Source organism: Drosophila takahashii, unplaced genomic scaffold (assembly GCF_030179915.1).
Source record: "Drosophila takahashii strain IR98-3 E-12201 unplaced genomic scaffold, DtakHiC1v2 scaffold_173, whole genome shotgun sequence".
NCBI classification, from domain to species: domain Eukaryota; kingdom Metazoa; phylum Arthropoda; class Insecta; order Diptera; family Drosophilidae; genus Drosophila; species Drosophila takahashii.
This window is the reverse complement of record NW_027221671.1, coordinates 25,913-45,581: the sequence shown is the minus strand read 5'-3', so window position 1 is coordinate 45,581 and position 19,669 is coordinate 25,913. Positions and strand designations below refer to the sequence as shown.

At 60.4% G+C, this 19,669-nt stretch overlaps 2 protein-coding genes across 2 annotated transcripts; both read left to right on the top strand.

The window, feature by feature from the left end:
* The first annotated feature begins 737 nt into the window (after positions 1-737).
* On the top strand, positions 738-2,420 carry LOC138914269 (uncharacterized). Its single transcript, XM_070219380.1, has one exon. The coding sequence runs from the start codon at positions 738-740 to the stop codon at positions 2,418-2,420; it is 1,683 nt and encodes a 560-aa protein (XP_070075481.1).
* A 574-nt stretch (positions 2,421-2,994) lies between these two features.
* On the top strand, positions 2,995-4,701 carry LOC123003136 (uncharacterized). Its single transcript, XM_044394686.1, has one exon. It carries the CDS (start codon positions 2,995-2,997, stop codon positions 4,699-4,701), a length of 1,707 nt encoding a protein of 568 aa, XP_044250621.1.
* The last annotated feature ends 14,968 nt before the right edge of the window (positions 4,702-19,669 follow it).

Here is a 19,669-nt window from a genome sequence, read left to right as displayed (position 1 = left end):
CGGAGCCTCGCGTTTGAAGCTATTGTGGATTTGGTCACCCCCAAAATGGAGGAAATTCTGGTCGCCCTGAAGCGTGGCCGGGAAGAGATCCAGAAAGTTGATAGATCCCAGGGCCGCGAAGAAAAAAACCCTATCGCAATTTTGTGTGCCACTGTAAGACAGAGGCTACAGGGTTCTATGCCGGAAATAGCGGACATGACGGACCAGCAGTTGATGACGTTCATGGGACAGCACCCGGAACGGTTTAAGATTTAGGAGATTATGACGTGGGGTATCTGGTTATCGTCGTCCATGCGCCTGATAATCTGGCGCAGGATACTACAACGGAACTGCCCGTCGGACAGATGATGGCCGGCGGTATAGGGTGGTCAAACCGGGGGGAAGTTACCTTCGAGGTAGTCACCCCGGAGAATGGACCGCGCCCGCAACCCAAGGAAGTGATGATCCTCCGGGCGATCGAGGCGACTTCCGGCGACCAGAGAACCTTGTGGGAGTGGCTGCGGGTAAACTATCCGGAGGATTTCTGGGGCACCACGGATCTGTATGCCACCCTCGAACCAGAAGAGGCTCGTAAGGTCGGCGGCCGGTGGCTCGCCCCCCGCCTCACTACAATACGCCGCGCTGGCTTTGCGGTCGGCGCCCCCGGGGATGAGCGTAACCCACATGTGAACGCGCCGTGGTCCCTTACCCCGCTAGGCAGAGCCGTTTTGAGCCAGTGCGCCCTTGAGGGCTGAACCATGGCTGTATCTATCGAAGGTGGGTATATGGTTGTGCAGGGGCAGTTTGACCCCCGACTGCCGTATTCTGTCTGCCCGGATCTGACCTGCGATTGGGTTAATGGTGACATAGCCCAGGTGCGCGTGCCCTGGACTTACGATAACGCCTATGCGCTGGCGAATATCGGGATCGAGTGTGTATCCCCGATGCCTCGGGATTATTCGTTCCCGATGTTTCAGAAAACGCCTATGGTCCACCAGATTCAGGGGGCTGATTTTCTCGCCCGCAATCGGCGGGCTTATATGCTGTCCGGGGCTGGTAGCGGCAAAACGCTGACTGCGTCGTGGGCCGCGGACTATCTGCTGCTGACGGGTAAAGTCAGGAAGGTTCTGGTCGTCGTCTATAAGCCCACGCTGTACTCGGCCTGGGCAGAGGATATCGAGACCCATCTGCCGCACATGTCGTTCACAGTTCTCACGGACGACAACGCAGAAAAACGCCTGAAGAAGATGAAGTCGGACGCCCCGGTCCATATCATTAATCACGACGGGCCGGCCCATTTCTGGCCCGAACTGGCGGAAAATAACTACGATCTGATTATTTATGACGAAAGCACCGCGATAAAACGCGTCTCTACAGATCGATGGCGCGGATTGGATGCTCTGGTCCGGCCGAACCCGAGATTGCGGTTGTGGTTGATGACGGCCACGCCGACTGCCCATTCACCTATGGACGCCTACGGACAGATCCGAATGATCGGAAACATAAACCGCGAGGCGCAGCGATGCCCGCCGGGCGAGATATGGGGCGGTGCGTTCATGACAGAGGAGCAATGGAAAAAGGCGACAATGGTTTCCGAAAACGTCGGCAACCGAACAATCTGGAAAGCTGCCCCTTGGGCGAATGAAGTCGTCATGAATTACATGCGCCCGGCGTTCTGCCGCCGCACGGAAGATTGTGTGGATCTTCCGCCCACCGTGACGCTACCTCGGGCTGACCTGAAGCCTACCGCTGCGCAGAAAAAAGCGTGGACGACGTTGCGTAAAGGGGAGCGACATGAGGGTGACGATGGACAGACCATATCCATCAAAGCGCCCGTCGCGCTCCTGTCGAAAGTCATTCAGATTGCCTGTGGCTGTGTGTATGCCGATACACCCGAAAACCCGATCATCGCCGGCATCGATGAGGGTTCTGAACGTCCGGTTATGGAGTTCGACGTCCGGGAGAAGAACGAGGAGATGCTGCGTCTTATCGATGAGGTGGACGGCAAAGCCATCGTTTACGTTCCGTTTACTGCTGTGGTGCATCGGGTCGCCGCGTATCTGGAACGCGCCGGGAAGCGGGTTGTGAAAATTTACGGCTCGATGAGCCCGCAAGCCGTGCGGGACGCGATTAACGGTGATTTCCAGACGGACGGGCCGAATAGCGCGGAAGTCATTGTCGCCATTCCGCAGAAAATGTCTCATGGGATCACGGCTACCGCGGCGAACCTGATTGTATGGTATGCCCCTATCCTTCGCGGTGAGCCGTATCAGCAGGCCAATTTCAGGATAAAACGCATCGGACAGCACCGGACTATGTTTTATGCGCAGTTGGCCTGCTGTGCGACCGAGCGGGAGCGCTATGACCAGTTGGGTGAAGGTAGCAATAACCAGCAGGACCTCCTCCGACTCTATAGCAGTTTTATGTCCGGAGTGGTTTGACACCGCGACAAGACTGTGCCACTGTAATAATGTCCTTTCGCTACAGCCATTAAGGACATGGAGAAACTGCGATGACTGACACTTACTCTATGCTGCCGGAGGAGATCGAACGCCTCGGTGCGCTATACTCTATGCTCCGGTCGGCTAAAGATCGTCTTGAAGCAGATACAAAAGCCCGGGCCGCTGTTCTTACCCGGGGGATGGAGACAATCGAGGAACTGATGCGTCCTGCCTTGGACGCGGAGAAAGACCCTATGGATAACGCTTCGATCCGAAGCGCGGCCGGGACCTTTTTTCTATCGACTGCGGGGCGGATGACCATAACAGACAACCGGGCGCTGCTGCGCTCGATCTTGACTGGCGAAACCCCTCTATCGGTTCTGGGAAACGAATTGAAAACCGGCCCCCTGAAAGAATATGTCGAGCGACGCAAGAGCGAACTGGGCTACGCCGAGTTGTCCAAGGAACAGAAATCGGTCTTTGACCTGAATCAGTGTATGCCGCCGGGCGCGGCCTACGCACCATTTGAACGGGTCCAGTTTCGTCGGACCCGGGGCTCTAACAGCAGCGAGAAATGAACGCCATGAACACGCCATTTAATCCCCAGCAGTTCCAGCAGGCTCCGGCTATGCCGCAACAGCCGCAGGCTCCCCAGCAGTTCCAGCAGGCTCCGGCTATGCCGCAACAGCCGCAGGCTCCCCAGCAGTTCCAGCAGGCTCCGGCTATGCCGCAACAGCCGCAGGCTCCCCAGCAGTTCCAGCAGGCTCCGGCTATGCCGCAACAGCTGCAGGCTCCCCAGCAGTTCCAGCAGGCTCCGGCTATGCCGCAACAGCTGCAGGCTCCCCAGCAGTTCCAGCAGGCTCCGGCTATGCCGCAACAGCCGCAGGCTCCCCAGCAGTTCCAGCCTCAGCAGCCGGCGATGAACTTCGCCCAGGACTTTGCTGATACTCCGGATATGCACGAGGAGAGTTCCGGGGGCGCCAAAGTATCCAAGGGTTACGGGTTGAGCCGGCTGTGCGCCGCTATTTATACCGGTAAGCAGCACTATACGTCCCGCGCTGGCTACAAAGTGCGCGGGGAGATGCAGTTGGCTTATGAATTGATTGGTCCGGCGTGGCCCGAGGTGGACGGTCGCCGCCCGGTCAAGCGTGAGGTTTTGAACTATTCTCTGAACGCCCGCGCCCGCATGAAGCAGCGCATGACGGACATGGACCCTAATTCTCAGTTTCGGTCCCTGTTTCAGATGGTGGGTAACGCTTACTTGATTGAATTGGCCGAGGAAGTCACAGCCACGAACCAGTCGTATATCGGGATCAAATCCGTTCGTTACCCCGTCGTCCAGGACCCGGTGTCCGGGCAGGACGTCAATTACGCGGCAAACGTTCCCCCTCCGACCGTCACCCTGATGGCGTTCAATTACGACCGGCCGATGATCCAGCATTGGGACAGCCTGTATATTGACGGGACGTATGATGACGGGGGGACCAAAAATTCATATCAGAACGCCGTTCGATGTGCGGTTGATTTCGAAACAGGACCCGTCGCTCAGATGCTGACGCAGGCTGGCCGCGATCTTTACACAGACTACGTTAATGGGATGCCGGTCGACGGGTCGAGAGACCGCAACATCAAGTCCGTAACCGAGTGGGTTGCGTTCAAACAGGGTCGCGGACCGTTCCCGGGTGGGGGTGCCGCGCAACAGGACCAGATGCCGCAGCAGGGGTTCCAGCCAAACCAGCAGGCATACGGGCAGGCTCCCATGGGTGGTTATGGTATTGGTCAGCAGGGGTTCCAGCCACAGGCTCCGGCTATGCCGCAACAGCCGCAGGCTCCTCAGCAGTTCCAGCAGGCTCCGGCTATGCCGCAACAGCCGCAGGCTCCTCAGCAGTTCCAGCAGCCCCCGGCTACGCCGCAACAGCCGCAGGCTCCTCAGCAGTTCCAGCAGGCTCCGGCTATGCCGCAACAGCCGCAGGCTCCTCAGCAGTTCCAGCAGGCTCCGGCTATGCCGCAACAGCCGCAGGCTCCTCAGCAGTTCCAGCAGCCCCCGGCTACGCCGCAACAGCCGCAGGCTCCTCAGCAGTTCCAGCAGGCTCCGGCTATGCCGCAACAGCCGCAGGCTCCTCAGCAGTTCCAGCAGGCTCCGGCTATGCCGCAACAGCCGCAGGCTCCTCAGCAGTTTTCTGACCTTACGGTCGCAGGACCGCTGAACGCGCCGGGGATGCCCCCCATGACGGCACCGCAGAACCTCGGTGCAGCCCTGGACGACGAAATACCCTTCTGACGATCGGGGGGCGCGTGCCCCCTCGCCCTTCGGGGTGCATAGGTCTATTCTGCCGCACCGGTATTCTGGGCGGCAGGAAAATTTCGTGGGGGTCCGGTGTCAGTAATTCAGTCCGTTATCCCATTCCAAGGCCGTGTCGGCATCATTGGAATGAAGGCCGGTGATCGTTCTAAAGGTTTTGCCCCAGTCTGGCTTTACCCGCATGAGGCTATCGATCAAGCCTATATAGATGGCGCTATCCAGAGCCTTCGGTCGCGTGGGGCGACTGATTATTATTTCTCTCTCGCCGGGTTCGAGTGGCCGACCGGTGTGGCCGCCCGTCGCTACGCCGCAGACGCACACTGGTTCCGATCCTACGCGGTGGATCTGGACTGCCACGGTAAGCCCGGCGAGTACTCCACCCCGGATGAAGCTATCACGCATCTTTGGGATATCTGCAGCAGCACCGGCCTATTCCCCTCGCGCATAGTTTCGACCGGTCGCGGAGTACAGGCGTTCTGGACACTGAACCGGGATCTGACGCCGTTCGAGTGGCTGAAGATATCCGACAAAATGTGGTCCGTGCTGGCGTTCTATAAGTTGCGGATGGACCCCGCAGTTCAGGGTGATAGAGCCCGCGTCCTACGCATCCCCAACACACGCAACAGCGCCTCGGGCTCATTCGCCCAGATTATCCATGACGCGCCACCATTGGACGCCAAGCCTTTTTTGCGCAGCCTCGATACGCTGATGACCGACCGGGCCATACCGCTGGTGGCCGCGCAGAAGGAAGTGACCCGGCGTAAAGCGAACGACCATTCGGACGAAGTATTCGATTGCCCGATGAACGAGGCACGTCTGCGGTTTTTGTTGGAGCGTATCCCGGCGGATTTCTCTGCGAAGGCCGGCGGCGCGGCCGACAGCTATTCTGCTTATCGAAATGTCGTTTGGGCTATCAAAGGGACTGCGCTCCCGAACGCATGGGATGCTGCGGTTGAGTGGGCCTCCCGGGCGTCCAAATCATACGACGATTGGCTGGAAGGGCTGACGAACACATGGGACAGCGATAACGAGCGCACGGAATCCCGTATCGGTGTCGGCACGCTGTACTGGGCGGCGCAGGAATACGGCACGAAAAAAGCTGCGAGTGAGGTTCGCGGACTGCACTTTCTGACGAAAGCAGAAGTCGAGGAACTATACGGCAAGGGCTATAACCCGCGCCTTCGGCAGTTCCATGAACTGTATGACGATGCGGATATAGAGCCGGAACTATTTGTCGATCCTTTGGCGTGCAGTGATACCGAGGATGAAGAACTACCCGAGGGGTCGGAGGGTATGTGGGACGGGGTGGACTTCGAACCCCCGCTCGATGATGACCCTGCCGAAAACCCGGACATACGCTGCTATCTGGATGGGGTGATGCCGACCCCGGATGAGGATATCGACAGCGATCCTCTATGCACGGATACGCCTCCGGATCTGAAAGAAACGGCGGTTGCAGCGGTTCCGGCCATTCCGGACCCACGTCACACTGCCCAGATTCAGCAGGCGTTCGAGGCGTTCCCGGGCGCTATCCCTATGCGCGCCTCCTACGGCGCCCCTCGGGCTATGCTGCCGGACGGATATCAATGGGGCGGCGAAGATAAGCTGGCGATCGGTCGGGTTGCGCCGATAAAGGGTGCAAAAAAGACTGATAAAATCCTTACCGAGTTTAAAATCGTTCTGCGATGCCCATTTGAATTGATAGACGTGGTGGTCAGCCGGGACCGGGGCACGCAGGAGGACAGTTATTTTTATCTGGTGCGGTTCTGGGATCGCGGCACACAACGGCCGGGGCAGATGTTTCGTATTCCGGGTTCTGTTCTGGAAGACAGCGGAGCGTTTGCCCGTTTGTTGGGCGCTCGCGGTGCGTCCGGGTTTGTCGGAGAAGATGAGGGACTAGGCGGCGTGTCGAAGTATCTGAAACACCAGGCTGAATTGATGCGGCGCGAGCGTAAGCCGCAGCGGGAATACACGAATTTTGGCTGGACCGAGAACGAGGGGAAGTTGGGATTCGTCCTGGGCTCCACGATGCTGCACAGCCATATGCCGGCCACCACCGCCCGGCTGCGGGACGGAGCAAAAGACTTCATCGCCCCGGTTGGCGCTACGCGCGGGTCTCTGGCGGCGCAGGTAAAGATCCTGTCGCAGTTCTCGGCCGAACCCGTTTACGACCCGTCGGGACGTCTGGTGCGTGTTGGTGATGAAGACCCGAGAGCTATTCTGTCGATGATGCTCGGCGCGCCGCTGGCTGCGTTCAGTAGCAAGAAATCCGGGCTCATCTATATCCAGCAGCCCGACGGGGGTCAGGGTAAGACCACGGCGGCCAATATCGGCCTCGGCTTGTGGGGCGACCCGAACCGTATGCGCATGGTGGCGAACAGTTCGATCGTCGCCGTCAGTAACCGGCTGGTCGCGTATCGGGATATTCCAGTCGTCACGGACGATCTGCGGTTCTCATTGCGTCGGGGGGACAAAAAAGCGCAGGAGTATATGACGTTCTACCTCGAACTGACGCAGGGTAAGGAAGTATCGCGTGCGGACCGTACAGGAACCGCCGAAATTCGTGGCTCCGGGACATGGAACGCCCCGGTGTTTGCAACCAGCAATATGCCGCTGGATGTGGTGTTCGCCATGATGGATGACGCGCAGAACAAGGTTGCCAATCTGGGCCGTATCCTGTGCGTTCCCTACCGCTCTCCACTTAAAGATCCGAAGACCATGCGTATCGGCAATGACCCGTTTGACCACGCGATCGAGGAGAATTACGGACATATCGGTCCGCGGTTTGTGCAGTTCATCCTCGATAATATGGACTACGTGAAGACGCTTTTGCGGCAGACAGAAGACGCAGTGCGGGACCATGTTATTTCTGTGCTGCAGCCTAAAGGCCGCGAGGCGCAGTGGTCGCATTACCGGCACCATATTTCGAACGTCGCCCGTGGTCTGGTGGCGTTGCGGTGGATCGTGGACAACCAGATCGCCCCGGGCTGGCAGTATGAAAGCACGGCTCGCCGGCTTCTCGAACTGCCGAACCTTATGGACAGCACCGTCGAAGCGAACCGCGTGGAGACTGACCTGGGCAGCCATCTGTCGCAGTTCTGTGCGCAGTATGCGACGAATATCGCCGTTCGTAGCGGGCAGGCGACCGGCTTCGACGTTCCGGACGTGTCAGTCCTGCGCGGTGACGGCGTGGTCATCCGTGTGGACCGGGATACCGCATATCTGGATGAGAAGAAGTTGCAGAATTACATGTTGCAGCAGGGTATCCCGTGGGCGTCGTTCCTGTCGTGGCTGCGGACCGAGGCTGCGTATGTGCATACCGGGATATCCATCGATATGGGGGCGGGCTGTAGGGACGTGCCGAGGCTCATCCGCAAAGCGATTGAGGTGCCGGCCGCGCTTATTGTGGATGCGCCCGTTGAACGGAATTTCGGGGTCGTCCAGGGTAACGGCGAGATCGTGCCCGCCAAGATTACGCCACCCCCGCTTCCTATGGCGGCTCCCCCCATGCCGCCAATGTGGAAACCTTAGTAAACGAGGAACCGCACAGCTATCTCCGCGGCAGACGAAATCGCCATCCCGATCAGGATGCCGCGGACAGCGGAGCAACAATAACAATCCCGCGCGGCTCCGAGGGCGAAATCCAGCCCCCGGCGCAACGGACCCTGGCAGAACAGTTTCTGCACTCCACGCCAGAACCAGTTCGCGTCTGTGTGCGCCCCGTCAATCCACGTCCCGGTCTCTGCCAGCATCCGCTTGCACTCAGCTTCCGTCTGCTCGATCCTGCGCTGGCAGAACCGGTCTGCGGCTTCGATGCCGGCAATAACTTTCTGGGCTTCCCCATCTGTCATCTTCTGTCCCCCAACGATTCAACATGGTCCGCTGCCTCATCCCAGATCTGATTTTGCGCCTGTTGCATGACCGAGGAGAGGTTTGAGAGCCTGCGTGTTTCTACCACGTTGCGCTGCTGCTGGGCCACTACAAGCGCGGCGCGGATCTGTGCCGACGTCATTCCGCCGACGCGCAGGTTTGTGGCAGCGTGAGACGCCTGTGATCTCAGTCGCTCGGCCGCGGCGGCTTCTGGTCCGGCATCGCCGCGCATAAGGGATTGACTGGATGCCGTAGGGCCGACCAGCTTGCGATATGTGCCCATAAATCGCGCCTGCTCGCCGCTATTCGTGGGAGATGATGTGAAGGCCGGGGCAACCGTATCCCGTATGCTCGTGAGCGCATCCGGCGTCTGGCCTGTACGCTCAGTGCGGATACCCTCCATGCCGTCGGCAGCGTCAGCGACGATCGGGGCGTAGCTTGAAATGAGCGTGCTGACCTGGCCGGGTGCGAGGTTGACCAGCCCCATACTAAGGCCGTGCAGGGCGTGCGCTACCTGCGTCGCCCAGATACTGTCCGCCGGCCGACCCTCCTGCCAACCCGCAGCGTTCATCAATCGGTGCCCGGAAGCATCAGTCGGGTTTTCGTTATAAAGAGGATGGCCGTTTGTATCGATGCCCTGCATCACCGCGATTGGGGCCTGAAGCACGGGAGGCAAGATCAGGTTCTCCAACCACGCCCCGGTCGTCTGGGTCTTCCAGGGCAGGTCTATCGGGGAAAACGATGAAACCGCGGACCGGCCGACGTCGGCCAGAACCTCTTCCGGCTTCTGCCGCCCCCGAATAACCCGGGCCATACCTGCGCCGATGGTCATCGGGAGGTGGAAAGCGTAATCCATAGGGAGCGCAACGCCGTGACCCAGATAAAGCGAGCTCTCCTGATTGCGCATGGTATCCGCTCGATCTCCGAACTCGTGGTATGCTTCCTCGGTCGCGGCGTAAGCAGCTACCATCGCCATACCAAAGCCAAGCTGCCCGTAGCCCGAGGTAGCCATCTGTTTCATGAACGGGGCAGTCTGCACGGTCGCGTTGAAGAACGGGAATACTGCGGACAGAAGACGGCTTCCGTTCCAGCCACTTCCGCGATTGGCGAAATTCGGCAGGATACGGCGGCTACTGTTCAGTGCGCGGGTAAGGATTTCCTGATTATCCGGCGCGGCCGACCAGGCGCGGAACTCGTTTTCGTTCTGGAACTCGCGGCCCGCGTAGTGTTCCAGAAACGTCCAGAACGCTCCATACTGATACGCCAGATCCGGCGTATGCGTGATGTGAAGCGCCTGCGCAGCGATCCGGCCGCCGCCTTCGAGAAGCGTCTGGGCGGGTGCCGCTTTAAGACGATCGAGGAGCGGGGCTGAATCATAGTCGAACTGACGCCCAAGGCTGCCAGTTTCGAACCGGCTGTCATTAAGCGACCCGGCTCCGAGGCGTTGGGCAGCCGCCAGTTTCCAGTCTGTGGCTCCGGGTTTTACGCCAGCCCGAAACATACGCAGGACGTTGCGCATGTAGGAGCCGATTCCATTGGCGCCGGGTAGCAGGGAAGTCGCTTCACCAAAGGTAAGGCCGCCGGCCGACTGCAAGGAAAAGGGGGTAAGGAACGTATTCCACGCAAGGTTTTTAAGCGCCCACGCCGGACGTGCAGTCGTCATCATCCATGACATAAAGCGAGTCGTGCCCGCGATATACTGGAACGCCGCATCTTTGTTCTGGTTCGTCAGTATAGACGCGAAAGTGCGGCCGGTCGGCGTTTTGGTGGATACGGTAACGCGGCGGAGATCCGGTGGTCCCCCCGCCTGTTCCGGCGGATACCACACATACGTCGTATTCGGTTCATCCGCTTTAGGGAGAACCCACGACAACCCGTCACGCCCTCGAACCGGATCTGCCTTATCGACCAGCAACACCGACTGGCCCGGGTTATCTAGCACTGCGTCCACGATCGACCGCTTATAGCTGTTCATCCACATGGAACGCGTCTGACCGTCCAGCCATTCAAATAGCTGGCGTTCCGGGTTCTGCACGCCGGAGGATCGACCACGCAGCCCCACCGGTGACCGGCTACCCGTAAACCCCAAACCCTCCTCATCTCGCAGGGGAATGAAGTTCGAGGCGTGTTCCCGGTAATACGCGAGGTCTTCTGCAGTCAGCCCGTTACCTTGCGCCGCCCGCTGTTCCAGAACTTGCAGGACATAATTGGTCGCCAGCCGGTTTACCGCATCGTATTTAGCGCGGACGTCGGGAGCCAAACTTTCGATAAACGCCTTAGCGCCCTGTTCACCGGTTATTTTGGTGCCGTCGCGCGTCGTATATTCAAACGCGGTTGTATTATCTCGGTTGCGATAAAAATCCTGCGTCCGGACTTCTGCGGCGTGGGCGTCTGTTTCCCGCGCAGCCAATTCGGCACGGGCGTTCGCTTTGGCCGCCTCCGTTTTGGCGCCATCCAGCTTCTTCTGGGCTGCGGCTACGCCGCGCCGGGCGCGTTCCAGTTCGGAGAGGAACTGTTTCCGCACCATCTCATTACGCTCTGGCGTATGGAGCGCCAGTCGGTACTGCCCGAATGTCTCGGCGCTCAGACCATTCTTTTTTATGAAGTCACGGAACTGCCGGTGGAACAGTTTGACAATAGACTGTTCGCCGTTGACGGCCGCCGCCATCTGCCCCCGGAGGCGTTCGAGGGCGGGACGCGCTTCGTCGCGTAGGGCTTCACCGGTTTCCGGATTTACCCCTCGGACTTCTGCGTCGTCTACCACCGAGAGATCGTCCAGTAGGTTGGCGTCAGTCCATTTCGCGGCATTGAGCATCCGCCCGGTGAGCGTGTTTTCAAGCCGCTGGTCCGGCATTTCGGACAGGATACGGTTCATATCCAGATCCGCAGACTGGTTCCAGCGCCACACCATGCGCTCCCACCGCCCAAGCTGCGCGAACTCGGCACGCTGCTGAAGCGCCCGGAGGGTTTGGGAGCCAGACCAGACATTCCCATCAAGCCGGGCGAGATACATAGCAGCCTGCCGCAGCCACGGAGGCGCATTGGAGAACTCGTTCGGGGTGGAGAAATTAAGGGCGTAGCGCGAGGGGACATACAGATCCGCCGTGGCCGTCGGCTCTAAGTTCTGCTGGTCCCAGTAGGCACGCCGCGCCTCGGGGGTCGGAAAATATACCGGGCCTGTTCCCTTGGTATGTGTGCCGTATCCCAGTTCGGGGTCGTGGAAAGCGTATCCCGCTTCCAGCGAACTGTCCCCGTAACGCAGGAGGGTCGCCCCCGTGATGCGCTCCGGGTTGATATCATGCACGGCTTTCGTGGGGGTAACCCAGTCAGTTCCGGCACCCCCTTGTTTGGACGGAGGGAAATTCTCCGGGGTGGGCATATTAAACGCCACCCCGTCTACACCACACTCTCTTGGTCGGTTATCTTCGGCCATCGCTCACTCCGGGGTTACAGGCAGTTTTCAATCCGGGGCGTTTCCGCCCCTTGCGACTCCCCCAGGCGGCGACCCTCCAATATTGTCCGCGCTCGTTCACCAAGTATGATCGAGTGGGCCGCCGCTTTTGGCTTATCGCCTTCCGCCTGTATTTTACGCAGATCCTCATCCGGCAGACTATCCATAAGCTGGGACTGCCGGCGCAGATACTCCGCGCTCATACGGGCCTGCGGCGTTTCATACGCGCGCATCACCCTGTCCTGCCGCGCCAGTGTGTCCCGGATCTCCGGCGCCATGCGGCCCAGTGTTTCCGACGGAATGGCTTTCGGTTCGCCCAGCGGAATACCAGACTGTTCCCGGAGGCTGTTAAGGATCTGTGCATCCGGTGTCTGTTCGTCCGGCTGCGCGGGGGGACGCTCATGCAGCATGACGCGAGCCGTTCCGTCGTCGCCGTACTCAGTGCTGGTTAGGGGCACATGATCCCGCAACGCAGAGGCGGTATCCGGATCGGCGGGGGATAGCGGAGGGATATCCGTTATTCCGGCCGTCGCAGCCTCTCGTGCCAATGCCGTATGATACGCCTGTGTGGCGGCGACACGTTCGCCCAGTTCTTTGGCTGTCAGCCCGTTAAGGTCCGACGACACCATATAGGGCGTTACCGCAGACTGCCGCTCGGGCATTTTATATCGCCCTTCGCTATCGACGTTGCGATTGGACAGCACGTCGTGGAGCGCCTGGATCGCCTGGGCGTGGTCTTGCGCCAGCCGCGCGAGCCCCATTTGAACCGCTTGCGGAGTAAACTGCGTGACCGGCGGCACTTCACCCGCTTCTACCGGCTGGGCACGAGGGGATGGTTCGGCTGCCGGTGGTTCGGCCGCAGGCTCCTGTTCGCCACCCGACGTCTCCGCTGGTGCGCCTTCGGGGGGAGCGGCCTGTTCGCCCGGCGGCGTTTCCGCGGGTAGTTCCCCCGGGGCGCCACTTTCTGCCGGCGGCGCAGCCGGTGCGGCCGGTGGGAAATCTTCCGGGGGGATAGACTCACCATTCTGCGTCGGATTACCGGGGGTTTCCGGGGATACTGGCGGTGTTTGCGACTCACCCCCTTCCGGCGGGGGCTGGTTAAAATTAGGATCATGCGTAAGCTGTAGCGGGTCCGGGACAGCCGGCTGGCTCACATGGTGGAGCGCGCCAAGCGCGCCACCGAAGGCCATATTGCCCAGTATATCGCCCGAGGTTGGTGCGCCGAAAGCCGTCGGGTCGATCAGATGCTGCGCGCCCTGCACCGCCGTGTTGCCTACGCCAAACGTGCCCGCGCCTTCCGCTATACTGCGCAACAGTCCCGGAGCCGCTTTGGCCGCTGCATCTTTACCTACCAAAGACGCCAAACCTTCGATGATCGATCTCCCGGCGGTAGGTGTGATAGCCCCAACGGCGGCACCGCCAGCCCCACCAACAAGCGCATCGAGCGCCGTCTGGCCCGGTCCTGAACCTGCGGCGGTCGCGTGTCCGGTGCTTTCCGTCAGCCCCTGCGCACCAGACAGGCCAGCCCCAAGAGCCAGAGCGCCACTCGCGCCCAGTGTTTCCGGGGCTGCGGCCAGCGCGCCGAGGATAGGGATAATACCACCGGCTGCGGCACCAATTTTACCCTGAACCTGCGCGGCGTTTTCGCGGTTCGAGCCAGCCTGTGCGTATTCCCGTGCGCGGCCTGTAGCGCCGATGGCACGCAATCCTGTGGCGATCGCGTTATCCGTCATGCCGGCAATCTGGTTCCCGGCCGCAGATACTTCATCCCGGGCGGCGCCGAACATACCCGGCGCTGTATTTACCTGCGGGTTGGCCGTATGATTCTGGACGGCCGCAGACATTTTGCGTCGGAATACGCCGGTCCCCAGTTCCCCCGCGCCATTCTGGCCGGCGGTGGTTTCCTGATAGATGGAGCCCGTGGGGATCGAGGCGTATGACTGGGGGCTCGCCGGATTGAACTGCGGATACCGGGCGAGGTCGGCAGCACCGTATCCCTCTCCTTGTCCGAAAATGGCCGGATCAGTTATCCCCCTCGCACGCAGCGCCGCCGTAACCTGGTCCTGTTCCATCTGCTGCCGGAGTGCAGGAGGGATCTGCTGCTGGGGCTGCTGTGCCGCGCCCCCCGTCATCTGCTGGATGGCCTGGGACAGCCGACCCAGTTCCGCCATATCCATACCAGGCGGTGACTGCGGAGTATCGGTCATGAAAACACCCGGTAGCGGCGCGCTATAATGCACGCCGGGAAACTGGGTTTCAGCCGAAGGCGGAGGCGCCCCGTAAGGCAAGCCCGAAGGGGCGGAGGGCATCGGCGCCGGTGGCATACCTTGGGGCTGCGCCCCCGGCGCCACCAAACCACTCATTACCGGAATTGGCACCATAGACCCCGACATTCGACCCCCCCATATCCATTACTGGCGTTCGAGGGGCACTATACGGCGATCCGAGCGGGGGCGCTACATTACCCATCGCCGGCTGCTGGCCGAACCCGGCCGGCATACCCGCGCCAATAAGTCCGTTGATGCCGGTTCCGGCGGCGTAATGCTGGAACTGCGGTTGTGGCTGGGTTTGTGGCAACGGCGCGCCGCCCATCATGGCATGAAGTTTAGCCAGATATCCTTGTGTCTGGTCTGGTAGTCCATTCAGCCCGATCTGGCCGTTCTGGTATCGGTTCGCCCAGCCCGGGCCGGCATTATAAGCAATCGCCACAAGGTCCGGGTTGCCGCCATAGCGATGCCACAAGTCCCCGAGGAGATGAGTACCCGTCTGCATGTTTATCGCCGGGTCGGTAAGTTGGGCTGGCGTCACCCCATATCCCGCAGCCGTTCCCGGCATAAGCTGCATCAACCCGACTGCACCGGCTCCCGAAACTGCGGCCGGGTTCTGCGGGGCATTTTCAATCTGCTGGATATACGACGCATAGTCAGACGGGACACCGTACTGTTGTGCATACCCGCGCAGCATTGCGCCATAATCCATTACTGCCCCCCGTCTCCGCCGCCATCCATCATATAGGGATTAACGCCGGTCATAGTTGAGGTAAACACGGCACGCGCCTGTTCCGGGGTGAGCCAGCCCTGCTGGACGGCCGGGGACAGCATGGACAACATACGCTGCCCTTGCGACGCGGCCCCGTAGTTTCGATAGATCGAGCCGAGAAGGGTGGCCATCTCCTTACGGCTGTTCTCCTGTGACTGGAACTGCCGCTGCATCATGCCACTGCGCATCTGCAGCATCTGGTCGGGCGTCATCTGCACGGAAGAGGCGAGCGGGTCAGAGGCCGCAGTCTGCCGCCCATTCGCCTCGGTCGTATACAGTTCCGGCATGCCCCGGGTATCCGTGCCGTATTCGTATCCTCGCGGTGCGCCCGGGGTGTAGTATGAACCACCCTCGTGCATAAACTGATTCACCGGGTTCATATCCCCGGTCAGCAGACCATGCCCCAAAAGCTGCTGCTGATAGGCCGAAAGGGTCTGTGCGTTCTGCGCTGCCTGCGGGCTATCCATGTAACCCATTGCAGCCTGCGGACTACCAAGCGCACCAGACAGATGCGTAAGGGCCGCAGCTTGCGGGGCAGGAATACCCGCGGCAAGCATCTGCGTAAACGTCTGACCCGCCTGCGTCCCATTGTAGACCTCGTTCTGCTGCTGCTGCTGAAGCGACCGCTGCGCGGCCGGCATATTGATCCCGAGCATCTGCTGCGCAGCACGCACGGTAACCGCTCTCGGGTCCTGCCAGTTAAGGTTCTGGCTTGTCTGGGGCGTATAGCCCGAGGCGACAGGGGCTGGGGCTGGCGTAGGTGGCGCATACGCGGGGGCAGCCTGCTGGGAAGTCTGTGGCTGCGTCGCCATCCGGAGCGCCTGAAGTGCCGGGGCAAATTCTGCCTGCTGAAATGACGCGCCTATACCCGGCGTGATCGCGGGCATCCCGGAGGGTGCTGCCGTCGCCGGCTCACCGCCGGGCCATACCGCGGAGGGTGTTCCGTATGCTGGTGCCGCCTGCTGCGGAACCTGCGGCTGTTGCGCGGCCGCCTGCATCCACGGAGCCCACGGCGTATCCGGGGTTTCGCCGGGGAGCGGCTTTACCATGCGCGGGAGCGCCCCGTTTACCGTATTGGCGATCCCGGCGAGGATGTTGCTGCCCGCAGTCGGCAACGTCATGGGACCGTATGCCTGCGCTGGCGTATACGGCTGCTGGGGAGCGAGGGGATCAATAAGCGTGCGCGCCATCAGTAGCCGGCTCCGCGCAGGGCCGCGGCCCACCAGTCATCTGATACCGGACCATACCCCCCGGATGCCGCCGGATTATCCTGCCACGAAATAGGGTCCGGCATCTGCGGATTATACGCCTGGCCGACAGGCGCGGTGCCGCCAGACTGCGGGGGCGCTACAGGCTGCGGCTGATATGGATGCGGAATACCCGCGGGTGACTGCACGGCCTGCGAAGACTGACCGGCCGCGCCGCCGGGCGTGTAACCCCACGGCTGAACCGGCTGTCCCATCCCTCCCAACATAGAGCCGATGCCGATCTGATTTGTCAGGTTACCGAGGTTGGACTGCTGCACATGCGCCCAGTTACCCGCGTTCTGCGCAGCAATGGACGAGGGGAGTGTTTGGAGCATCCCGCCAAGCTGTGCCCGCATCCCATAGTTGCGCAGGTCGTCCTGTTCCTGGTCCGCATACATTTTCTGGATGCCAAGCCCATTGGTCAGGCCAGCGAACAGCGCCCGGCCCATAACCGCGCCGGAGCCGCCCCAACCGTACGCCGGGTCCGGGGCAAACGTAAACTCATTCGCCATTACGCCATGTCTCCCAGCATACCCAGAACGCCGCTGAAGAGAGCCGCGCCGTCGCTCATGGTAGAGGTGTCACCCGGGATGGTCACTGATGCCTCACGGGTTATCGGATAATTGTTATTCAGAAAATTTACCTGCCCCGCGGACTGCTGCGGAACCGGAAAATCCGGAAACCCTTTAGGCGGCCGGGCAGTAGCAACGACCGGATATTGATCCACAAGGCGCGATACGCCACCGCCAGCGAGATTGCCCCTCGCACCTGCGGCCAGCCCGTTTATCGGATTACCAGAAAATGGGGACTGCCCGATACGGGCGGATTTATCAAACGTCATCAGTCACACCCCGAAGTTGGAGAACAGCCCCACGCGAACAGCAGAGGCAGCACAACGCCCAGGAGCGAGCCGAGCGTCGACCAGTCGCCTACGTCCATAGCTGCCGTCTGCCGTAGCGATTGTGCCACATTGGCGTAGTTCTGCCCAGCGGCCGCTACCAGTTCGCCGCCGATACGGATGCGGCCTAGTCGGGCTTCTTCGACGCCACGCGCGGCCGTGTTCAGCATATCGAAATTGGAGGACCACATAAATTGACGGGCCTGTTCCGCAGCGACCGCGTATCCCGTCGTTACCGCCAGCCCTTCTCCGATACGGAGCCGCACCGCTACATCAGCGTTCAGTCCGGAATTGAACCGCGTTCCCATACGCCGGGCGCTTCGAAGCTGCGCATCAAACGCTGCCGCCGCAGCGGATCGAACATTTACGAGGATCTGCGTATAGTTCGGGCAATAGCCCTTTTCAGCGAACGAGCAGAGATCTGCCCATAGCGTATCGTTGCAGGAAGTCAGAACTTCCGCATGGGTCTGGAACTCAGCCAGTCCCTTGTCTTTGACGTCGCCGGTCAGTATTACCCATGTGTCCTCAGCGGATTGGGCTTTGGACAGGGTGGTGCTGTCATATAGCCGGCCGAAGATGCTACCGACCATACTGCCGATAGCCATCCACTGGCCGTTATTCTGTTTGGGCATGATCTGCTGGATTGCAGCAGAGCCGGCATTGGCGGTTGCGCCCTCTTCCGCCGCCGTAGCGGTGCCGCCGGACGCAGTGTTGGTTTCTGGCCCGGTAGCGGTGCCGCCAGACGTGACAGTGCCAGAAGAAGTTGTCCCGGAACTGCCCGACATAGCTTACCTCATCTCACTTACGGTTGTAGGTCGTCCCCAGCGGGACCGACGGAGCGACAGGCTTTTTGGAGCCGCCCCCCGGCATATTCTGATTCGGGACCCGGACCTGCCGGATCGCCGGGTTTGTTTTCATGGCGTTGGAGCCAATGTCTTTCTGATACGTGCCGGCGGGCTTGATCCCGGACACGTCAAACAGGTTATTCGCGGAACGGGATCGCGCCATAATAGAGGCTCCTACTTGCAGAGAAGGTTCGAGGTGAAAGGACTTTTACTCCCTTTCCCCGTGCTTGTCGCGGTGGTTGATTTGGAACCGGTTCCCACGCTCACCGCAGTCGTCGGTTTCTTATTTTCGCTTGCCACTGGACTTACTCCCTTTTGCGCCGGCTTTCTTATTATCCAGCGATACAATCGCCCGATCAATCGATTTCGCCTGGGGCGTCTTTTTAAACGTCGAAGTCTTCATGCCGACGACCTTGGCGTTCGCGGCGTCCTCCGAACGATCCTGTCCGGACTTGACGTATTTCTTCATCGTCATTTTACCAGACGATTTAGCAGCTTTAGCCATTAAAAATTCTCCGATGTCGGGGGAGTTCTTTCCACTGCGCGATACTATGGGCGGATTCCCAAGATGCCGCCTGCACCAGACCCCCAAGATCCTGTCGATGCTGGCAACACACCTCGACCACACGTTCCGCGCTCATATCAGGAGCCCCAGCCATAACCCCATAAGCAAACTCGAACGCGCTCCCGATAGCGAGGAAGGGACGGTCGCCTTCAGAATGGAGGACCAAGGATGCCGCATCCCCCTGCTTCACATAAATCTTACGATCCGCAGTCATCAACAACATACTGTAATTACCCGCCGGGAGCGGACAATCGGTGTCGGCCGCGTGTAGAGCGACCTGCGCCAAATTATAATCCCCACTGATACCGGCTACCGCATTGAGCGAGGGGAGATATGTCAGTTTCGGCGTGCTTCGACTATGAATGGTGTAATACGGGTCCGTGCTGAGACTGTCAGCGGCAAGGACACCGTTCCGGAAAACAATCAGCGTCACGCAGCTCCCCCCTCGGGCTGACGGCGGGGCTTTGGTTCATCCTGCCGGAGCGCGATAAACCCGTTCTCCGCGAGACGTGTGGAGGTTCCAACATTCTGGGCGGAACGCCCGACCCGGATACAGTTCCCCTCTTTGTCGCCAAGGATGATGACGGCAGAGGCGGCGGCGATCTCCCCGGCCTGCATCCGTTCCAGAACGGATTTCAGTAGTAGGAGGGTCCCTGTAGCTGTATCGACTACCGCGGTCATTTCTTACCGCCTTTCGTCTTACCCAGAACCTTGTTCGCTTTCGCATCGATGCGGCTACGTTCAGAACCGCTCATACGTCCGGCTTTAACCGCCTGGGTAGCCCGAGCCTTCGCGTTCGCCGCGTGCGCTTTATCGTTCACCGGGTAAGACCGGCCGGGACCCGCAAAGTCGCCTTTCGGCAGCGCCTTGCGGGCTTTCGTTGTGAGTTTCGCCATCGCATGGTCTCCTGTTGGTGGTTGGCGGATTATCCCTTGGCTACTACGGCCGCGGCGTCCGCATCGATCTGCGCCCCGAGCGCGTTCGCCTTCGCAAGCTGTGCCTGGATATCGTCGTCTGTGACTTCGACGCCCT